The sequence below is a fragment of the Nilaparvata lugens genome, unplaced genomic scaffold (genome assembly GCF_014356525.2).
Source record: "Nilaparvata lugens isolate BPH unplaced genomic scaffold, ASM1435652v1 scaffold6887, whole genome shotgun sequence".
NCBI lineage: Eukaryota > Metazoa > Arthropoda > Insecta > Hemiptera > Delphacidae > Nilaparvata > Nilaparvata lugens.
The window spans coordinates 49-10,405 of NW_024092637.1; the positions used below are offsets into that span (position 1 = coordinate 49).

Consider the following 10,357-nt stretch of genomic DNA (forward strand, 5'->3'; position numbering starts at 1 on the left):
CTGGAACTTGACTGTGAAATACGTAATTGGCTTAACCTTCAATCATTGATATCCTAGCTAGATCAACATTCAATCATCAACATAGAAATATCAGTGAATGAATTTATTGAATTCAGAACTAATCTTGAAATTAAAAAGCTATTATGCTATAAATATTGATTACACAATTTCCTTGACCATCAATGTTAACACATTCTGGGTTATCAGCCGGGTTAATTAGTCAATTAGTTTATGATGATAAATTGATACTGTAATGAACATTAATTTATCAATCCTCATTTAACTCTACTAATAGTTCCTACTTCATTGATGAAATATTAATTCGATATTTACTACTTGATGAATATTGATAGAAAATAAAAATATTCATGTAGATAATGGTGCTATTTATTGTTCGTCAATGACATAGAAAAAAATCTTATTGTTCTCGTTTTCTGAGAATGTTTGACATTTTTTGCATGCAGAAAAGTCAAAACAATTTTATAAATAATATTATAATTTATTAATCACTGATATTTTGTGATAGATTGATAGATAAGTTTAAATTCCAATAACATACTAGGTACCTATTTTAATTCTGTTTAAGAAAAAATTTATAATAATTACAAATATAATTCTCATTTTTATCTCGAATATCCAAAACCAATTAATACTGTATTACTTTCAAATCTTCTTGAATTAGCAGGGCTAATTTCTTTAATTTATGAAATAGAATTACAGTACCCTTTGAAATTTATAAAAATAGAATAAGAATACAAATTATAACAAGTCATTACATCATCAGAAAACTTTAACCTTCGGTTATTGCTGGTTATAATGTTGATATTATAAAAATATTGACTAATTTCTCTAATATTGACATCACTAAAATATCTATTCCAGTGATACATGAATACATATTTAATGTTTGGCATGTTTTGAGATGTGAAAAATTAACAAGATTAAAAAAAATCAGAATCTACAAGCTGAATAAGTAGGATTCCAGAAATATTTCAGCAGCAAAGATTTCAATAACAGATAATTAGAACAATTCAGTATGATATAACCAGTCCCAATAATTTATTATGGCAGTAATTCATTGTGTGAATCAACTGTTGCTGTACTGTTTTCTTTTATCATTACAAATTATTTCAATTTTCGTTTCATGTATTTATTACATTAGTAGAAAAATTACAACATATAGAGGCTTACAGCTTCATACCAAAACAAGCCTCAGTGAAAATCGATTTTTTACACAAACAGAAACTAAATTAATAAGAAAGATTAATAAAATAGTTCGAAACAAACATTATAAATATAAAATAACATATTTCCATATTCCATGATAGCCCCTTCTCTACAATATTAAATTTATTTCCACTATTGAAAGTGATACTTTACTATTAAAATTTTGATTTTATTAGGAGATATTTTTGACAGAGGGTGATGACCCATTAAGCTCCAAGCTTGTGCGTTGGTGAAGAGAATAAGGACTAGGTATGATGAAAAATGATGAGATCACATTGAAATTGATAATGATAAAAAATATGAAAAATGATAGTAATAGAATATAGAACATCATTGTGATACTTCAACTAATACTTCAATGATTTACTATTTAATTCTTCTTCCACACATTTTATTCCTTATGATACTCACATTCATGCCTTTAGGTTTTCAATAAAGGCAGCGATTCAATTCAATTCAATTCATGTGATATCATTATAACAATAATGAAAGCTGAAATTTTTATTGTCTCATTACAGATTTGCTGGTTTTTTTCGGCCAGCTAATAAGGGAGTATCCACCTGTTTTCAAAATATGGACACTTGGCATTCCAATAGTTGTTCTAACAGAGCCGGAAGACGTTGAAGTGAGTAAAACATAATTGATGTTTTTTTTCGATGACGAAACACTTTATAATAAGTCTATCTGAACTACTCTGGGTGTAATTCAGACACTATGTTTTAATTTTATTTCTAAAATTACACTTTGAAACACAATGTCCAAACTACAACAGAATATTTTCTACTATTACAATAAATTTTTAATGGAGTTCATAAAAACTTCAACAGAAAGTTCAAGTTTGTAGGCTACATTATTCAGCAGTGAGATTCACTTCAAATTTTCAGCATTGATTTGAACATATTATTGATGTCACCTAAAAAATATTTTTTGAATAGTTATTGAAGATATTAAGTTACTTTCTGAGATACTTACTTCAGTTAATACTGGGATTTTGGGATACTAATGAGTTATTAGAGATCTCTCTTTATAATTATTATAGATATAACGCATATTGTTATGATAACTCGAGCTTACGCACAGGCCTTTGTTGCCTATGTAAGCTCTTTCCTATCTGATACAAGAATTTTATACAAGAATAAAATTGTGATAGCTCAAGAGTTTTATTGTTTAGTATAGTTCTATATTTGTTGTTTGTTTTTAGTAAGTATATTATATCGTTTCTTGAATTGTATAAACTTTATTGCTCAAGATTCTATGTAACTGCTTTGAATTGTATTCATAAGGAAAAAAATAAATTGAATTGAATTGAATTTATTCTCAAAGGTTACATTGCAATACTCAGTTGTTCACATTATTCTCGAGACATCTCACTAACCATCAAACCATTTGAGACTGCTCTTCTCCCGATGTTTAATAAAATTAAAAAAGAAAATGTCAATACGTTTTTGTAGTTTATTTAAGCATGTTTTTGGTACAAAATAAATCGGTTTTTTCTCTGTAAACATATTGTTTTACTTTCAAGAGTTTAATTTCTTGACCAATAAATTATTATCAAATGTTTTCAAATCTTATAGGTAAAACAGAAAAGCAACTGAGAATGACGTTCAATATAAAGTTATGAAAAGTTGAAAAAATAGATTATCTATTTATCCCGATGAGACAATTAGTTTAATCCTTCATTTCATTTTGTGTTGAAACTCCGAATTTATTTTGATATTCAAATTTATTTTTCAGGTATTACTGAGCAGTGTTCAGTACATAAAAAAAGGAATCGACTACGATGCGTTCCTAGACTGGCTGAATGAGGGTCTACTTGTCAGCACAGGTGAGTCCTGCTTCTCACAAAATAATAAATGAATAAATATGATTAGTTTTCTCAAAATGAATCCATAAGATACAATTATTAACCAAACTGAGTCCCCTGTGGGTTGGGGGAGCTTTGAGTCGATCATCGTACTCAAGAATGTGTTGAAAACCAGAATTCACCCACAGTATCCATGCTTGTCAAAGGAGGCGACTAAAATGGACCTCAAGGCAACTCCAGAAGTTGCCTTGCCTTCAAACCCACGTGATCTGCCAAATAAGGGCAGTTTCGGAGGGGCGGAAAGAAAAACCTAAGAGACCAGAGATGGGTGAAATTCCGGGCACAAATGTGAGTCAAGAGGCTGAGTCGAGGGTGCCCTAGGAGCAGTTTGGCGTCCCCTCTCTCAGCGGAAGGACCTACAAAAAGGCCAGGAGTGGAACTCACGTTGGTCACGAGTTTGTGGGTGGAGAGGCCAAAACTCACCACTGCTCAATGAAGGGCGGCCATTTAGGCAAAACTTCCTGGGAGAGGTGAGGCTTTTGACCCTGCGAAGTTTTGGAGGGGCAAAAAGAAAAAACCCAATAATTAATGTGATTCAATGTATCCCGTCGGTATATCTGATATATAATATTATTTATTGTTTATTCTTGTTAATAATGATTATTTTCATAATTGAGATCAAATATTCCAGTATAATGTGAGGTCCACGTTATAATGACGTGGAGAAAGATATGAGAACAGCGTTGCCGATTCTCTGCCTTGTCACTACCTTGATTTTAATCAAGTGCTGACTTTATAATGGGTATCTCACTATAGAATCATAATAATAATAATAATATCGAGTGTCCTGGCTGGCTTAGGTCTGGTGTCAGAGTTTTCAGGTCGCAACTGATCAATTTCAGGGCCTCTGACATGACCTAACGACTGCCTTTTAGGCAGCCGGGACCGACGTAATAACGTGTCCATCCGAAACACGGGAGTGGCCCGAGATAAATATCTTGCCCGGGCCGGGATTTGAACCCGGGCCTCTGAATCATAAAGCCAGCATCTGATCCACTCGACTACGGCCACTATAGAATCATTATTTATTATTTAACAAAGCGACTTCTTAGAAGTATTTTAAGCGTAGGTGATGATGATGGGATGAATGATAATACAATGAAGGTAGAGTTATGAATGAATAAAAATTATAGGTTATGCTATCCACTTGAATAGAATCACTTGGAAATGGAATTGTATATTCGTTCATGTTTCCAAGACTTGTCGAAATAAATTATATTGTTCTCTTGTTTCCAGGATCAAAATGGCAGTACAGACGAAAACTGCTGACGCCAGCATTCCATTTCAAAATTCTGGAGCACTGCATTCCAATATTCAACACAAACGGAGCACTGCTTTGCAATGAACTGCTCGAAACAAAAAACGAAGAGATCGAAATTGAGCCTTTCATTTCAAAGTGTACACTGGATATAATTTGTGGTAAGAGCAGCCTCTTTCTTCTGTTATTTTTTCAGAATTTGAGAAATAGCAGTAGCCTATTTGTATGAAAAATTAAAATATAGGAGTGATCGTGGTCTAGTGGATAGAGTGCTTGCATAGCAGCATAGAGATCCCGGGTTTAAATCCTCTCAGTACCAGAAGTTTTTTAACCAGATCACTACCATAATATCGAATGGGCCAGTTAAATTGTCGGTCCCAGCTGAAGTATGACAGTTGTAAGGCCCAATGGCGACTTAAATTATATATTCAGGCGGTGGGACCTTCCCGCAAGGGACTCCCCCTCACCAACAAAAGCCATACGAGTTTACTTTATTAAAATATAGTTTTTACTTTATATGAAAAATTACCAGAAGAGGGTTGGAAATGTTCTACTTTAAAATATATGCTTTTCATGTTTAACTCGTATTTGTTTGTCACAAATTGGATGCCTAATGGAGTTTTTATGAAATTGTCTCAAATTTTCATACTTTTTTGAATTAAAGTACCGGGCAAAATATGAGGGAGGATTATAATATTATTGAGAGGGCCTTTTATTACTGCAATATTATTCACGCTGTATTGATGTAACAAATATGCCTATCATGTAGGTAGATGGAAAAGATGATTTAATTTCAAATTCATTTATCGAATCAAATTCATTTATTGCCAAAAAGAAAACAAACAATAATTCACTCATACACATACATACAGGAGTAAAAATGAAAATAAATTGTTCATAATACAATATTACACATACATGCATATACATGAGAGCAGAAAAAAAACAATTATAAAATTTCTATGCTTCACCAACGAAAAGAAAAATCTTTGCCCGCTGGTGAGAGCTGCTTAAAAAATCCTTAAAATAACTAGAAATTGAAACGAAAAGCTTTATAACAAAAGTAGAGACACAAAATATACTTCAAATCAATATACTTTAAAAATGTGGTCCAAATTAGAATAATTCACACCTATAATGATAATTTATGAAGGGTCAGAATTCAGAGAGATATCAAACTGAAAACTGAAAAAAAAAAAAAAACAAATCACAGAGCTAGGTTCAAAATGAAGAAATATTCACCTCTGTTATGCTCTTCTTTGATATTTTATCATTTAAATTAAAAGGTATTGCATTTGAAATTGCAAATTTGCAAACAATTCATATTGAAAATTTGAAATTGTTCAAGAGGGATGTTGGTTGACGATGAGGAACCTATTAGCTACAATTTATTACTACCGTGTTATTATATCCAGAGAAACACAACAGAGAGAGTGTTTATAATTCTACTATATTCAAAATATATGTCTTTGAAGTTACAACTCTATGATTTTAACATGTCATTCCAATCTTCTGTAATCAGTCCTACAATTTATTGATAAATTTTTTTCATAAACTTCAAATGTTGTTTCAGAGGCAGCTATGGGCTGCTCATTGAGAAATTTGCCAGACAAAGGAGAGCAGTATGTGAGAGCTACAAAAAGTACGTATTGTGAAGTTGTGCTCCTGGGGGGGTTATCTCTTATGATAGAGTCCCACGTTATGAAGCTATGTGAGAATTGTGGATTGTAATTCCTTCACAGATATACGATGTTTCTGGTATTTATAAGAGCAGTCTCTAAATTCCTCTTTTGCGAATAAATTCACAAAAAATTAAGGCCTTCCGGCTCGCAAAATTACTGGGTTCAAACCTCAGCTCTAGCTCAGTGGTAGAAACATGAATTTTATAAATATAAATAATCACCATAAGGTTCAGTGATCGGTAATTGGTAATTCTTACCTGCTTCTATGAAGTTCTTGAAGAATACCAGTAAGGAAATTAAAAGAATATTTGATGACTGATTATCAGTAACCATGTACCACTAGAGAATAATCAGGACCAACTATAGTTGTTTCTAGTTGATTCTTAAAACGCTCGTCGTGAATACAAGTATTCACCAATATACCCTTTCAAATTCCTTAGAACTTACAACGCCAGTTCTTGAAGCTCTCTGGATCCTTATATGATATAACTGGAACCTTATTAATATAATTTCTTAATATATTTGTTCTGGCTGATGAATGAATATCATCAAAGGATGATAAATGTTGATTGCTCTGAATAAGGTTAATATTTTTGATTCTATGATTTTAAATGCTGCTAAATATTTGGTGATATTAAAACAGCTCAAACTATATAACACGAGATGAGTTAGGATATAATAAAAAATTCTATAAGTTTGTATGCTGACATAAAACACAAAATATATTCCCATAAAACAGATATGCATAAAATATTCAATAAATCTGTAATTCACTTAAATAATCTACTTTTAAAATCTGAATAATTATCACAGGCTTTGCTAATATTCACAATAATGAGTTCAAATTCATAAATATATTATATTTAATACTGGTACTTAGACTTCCAATCAATATAAAATTCTGCAGATAAAAACCTGTTCGGTCTATAAGTTTGATATGATATTTTTGTTCAATAAACAATTTAATATTTTATAAATTAATATTCAAATATGAGATCTCAGGGCTTTATATGAATTCGGGCTGTGCATGGAAGTAAGCTTCCTACATATAAATAAATTTATAATATGTTCTTGTGAACTATGTGATATTGTTCAACACGTGGTGACTTTTTATTTTAACTCTAATTAATTGGAATAGCGCTTTTATTAATTATTACCCCACTGAACGTAGACAAATGAGCTCATTTGGTTTGACTTATCACTCACTGACTGAAGTTCTGGATGTTCTCGTGGATTGAATTAATTATTTCCATAATTAATTAGGTAGGCTCCTTTTCGTCACTGCTGGGCTAACGTGTGAATCCATTTATATAAGTTTCGTTCGAATTAAGCTATTTTATGGAATCTTTACAATTACGAACTCTTTGACAGCACTGAGTTCACACCAATTTACATTCAACAAACATACATTACATTTAAAAAAGGGTTTGGCTTAAATATTCATTAAAAAATTTTTAAAGGAATAAGAAAAGACCCTAGACTCCATGTGCATCTCTCCGGTTGGGATCTTAAGCCAGAAGAAAAGGTTTTCAGAAAAATTTGCTTCTTCCTAGAATAATTCTATAAGCTACTCTCTGATTGGCCTTCAATTAATAGACTCAATACAATTGGTTGCTTTGGGAATCAGGGCTTCCTCGGCTTATAATAGAAAAAAATTAAATGAAAGAAGTTTTTATACAGATATATGGGGTATTTATCTTAAATTGAATTCATAAATAAAGCGTAACATATGATTTTAATAGATAATACATTTTGTTTTTATATGAGTTTTTTATACTCTTGATTTATCATGCTTTTTTAGATTATATAAATATTTATACAGAAATAATAGTTATTTGTATTTCTACACCATCGACTTCCTTTAGTATACATAATATATTCTTTATGAGTGAATTTATATGATTCAACCGGTCATATGGGTTGATCGAATAATCAGCTGATTCGTTCAGTATTGGTTCGGATAATTATCGATTTATCCAAGATCGCTAATTCTTTTCAAAACGTAAATAAGTAACTCTAACCTCAATATTCATACATTTTATTTTATTTTTTATTTTGTAATCCGCCAATAATAATTATGCCGCTTTATAATTTTTTGATCTTACCAATGGGTTCTCATAATTATTAAATCACAATATAATGTTTTCTTATCGTTGTTGATAATGCTATTACTCCTAATCGCTAATAATACTTGATTTGAGTTGATTTACTCTTTAGATAGGTCTAACCTTCTTTCCAATTTTATAGTTCTATTACATTTTATTGGCTCATTTAGAAATATTTGGTGGTTTCAAATTACCACGTGACAGTATCAAATACAAAATATAAATCAATTAATAAAGAAAGACTATAAGGAAATTGATAAACATATTGGAAATTACCAGAATTCAGAATTAGGATACTATGTTGTGAAAAATTATGAAATCCATCAGAGGAGCTGCTTCTATTTTTCTTACAGTGACAATCACTCTAATCTTCCGGCAGGCGCGCTGTTGTAAAAAGTACAACAGTGTCAACCACTGAGTTGCAGTATCAACCGAGCAATGGTTCAGTCTTTAGGTGCCATTTAGTCGCACTGTGCATAAGATAGGGAAAGACTGTATACGGGGACTGTAAACGAACCAATAACACAGAATTGATGGCTTTGATGCACCTTATTGGGCTATGAAATGGTAATCATCCAAATGTTCATAGGCGTAAAATGATCCAAGAAGATGGAAAAAGTAATTATATAATTAATTAATATGTTTTGACAGTAAACAGAGTACATATCACTTGGAAAATTGGCTGTTGTACAAAATACAACACGCGACTGCTCGTGTGATTGAGAAGTGCGCGACTACCGGAAGGTCAAACTGTCAGCATATCATTAGTGTTATGAATAACTTTGATTTTCAACCAATACCGCCAGCTAAAATAAGTGAATCTCACTACATAGTATAGGCACGGAATAAGCATACATGATAAGCATATGCTAATAAGCAGGAAAAAGCTATCTGCTTTGTTGAATGATAGACAAGGATAACAATACTATTGGTAATGAAACATTGCCATTATAACGTGGACATCACTATAGCGCTCCAGGCGCTTTCATCAGTAACTAAGTTTCCCTCACTAGCGCTACTGATTGCCCCGTCTAGAACTAAGGTTTCGATGCTGGCGCTATCTCTGATACTCGTCTAGAACTATCTCGACCCATCAGCTCTCTGGTAGTGTTTCCTTCCTCTGTGGTATAGGTGATACCATATTGGGCGTATTACTTTAATAATACTTTCACCATTTCCTCAGGATGAACAATTTGATAATCGAAAGGATTCTGACTCCTTGGCTGGCCAAAGACTGGCTCTTCCATTTATCACCCACCGGCCGGGAGCAGAAAAAGATTGTGGATATCCTTCATTCATTCACACAGATGGTTAGTACCCATTTACAATATATATTACCACAGATCTAACCTACTGCTTACCTAGTATATGATATTACCTATTCGAAAGAATAAGACGTTGATGCTGTCAATATCATTTATGCTTTTACCACTAATTTATACTCAATGAAAACGCTGGAATTGTTAAAAAAGAAGCAACATCCCAGTGCGGTTTTCATTATGGATAGATATCACAACATCTCAATAATCAATAATCTTTATTCTTGTCATCGAACATTTCAAATGTTATAAACAAACGTCATGTGAAGATAAAACATAGCATTGCATATACTAACAATATATCGTACCGCTAACACATATATACATAACATTAAACATGTACACATATATATACATATATACCTATACAAATATAATATGAAACAGTCAGCTCACGTTATGACTTAGGTATTCGTCAATTGTATAAAAAGCCTGTTTTTTTAGCCATTGTGCTACTGTAGATATTAACTTTTTTTGTGATAAATTTTTTATTGTTGTCGGTAATTTATTGAATAATAAGTATTGTTGATAATTATAGCTTTTGAATGTTTTTTGCAGTCTGATGTATGGGGTAATTAGGTTATTCCTATTTCTAGTTCTATGTTCATGCTGATGGCCCCCGCCCACAACAGTAGCCTACCGTATCTGAAGTGAATTTATACTAGCTTGTTCTGCTTAACTTGCAGATTTTAATTCCTCTATTATATGGTGAGATATACAGGCATCTATATATATAAAAGCGAAATGGCACTCACTCACTGACTGACTGACTGACTCACTCACTCACTCACTCACACTCACTCACTCACTCACTCACTCACAAGAACTAAAAAAATCTACCGGACCAAACACGTTCAAATTTGGTAGGTATGTTCAGTTGGCCCTTTAGAGGCGCACTAAGA

The 10,357-nt window shown here is 32.1% G+C and overlaps 1 protein-coding gene across 1 annotated transcript; it reads left to right on the top strand.

The window, feature by feature from the left end:
* Nucleotides 1–1,745: 1,745 nt before the first annotated feature.
* Nucleotides 1,746–9,407, top strand: LOC120356488 (cytochrome P450 4c3-like; the record flags this gene model as incomplete). The annotated part of the gene is made up of 5 exons (XM_039445425.1): nucleotides 1,746–1,852; nucleotides 2,962–3,052; nucleotides 4,328–4,510; nucleotides 5,923–5,991; nucleotides 9,320–9,407. Coding segments are annotated over 5 exons (455 nt in total), but the record flags the coding sequence as incomplete, so codon positions are not given.
* Nucleotides 9,408–10,357: the final 950 nt, after the last annotated feature.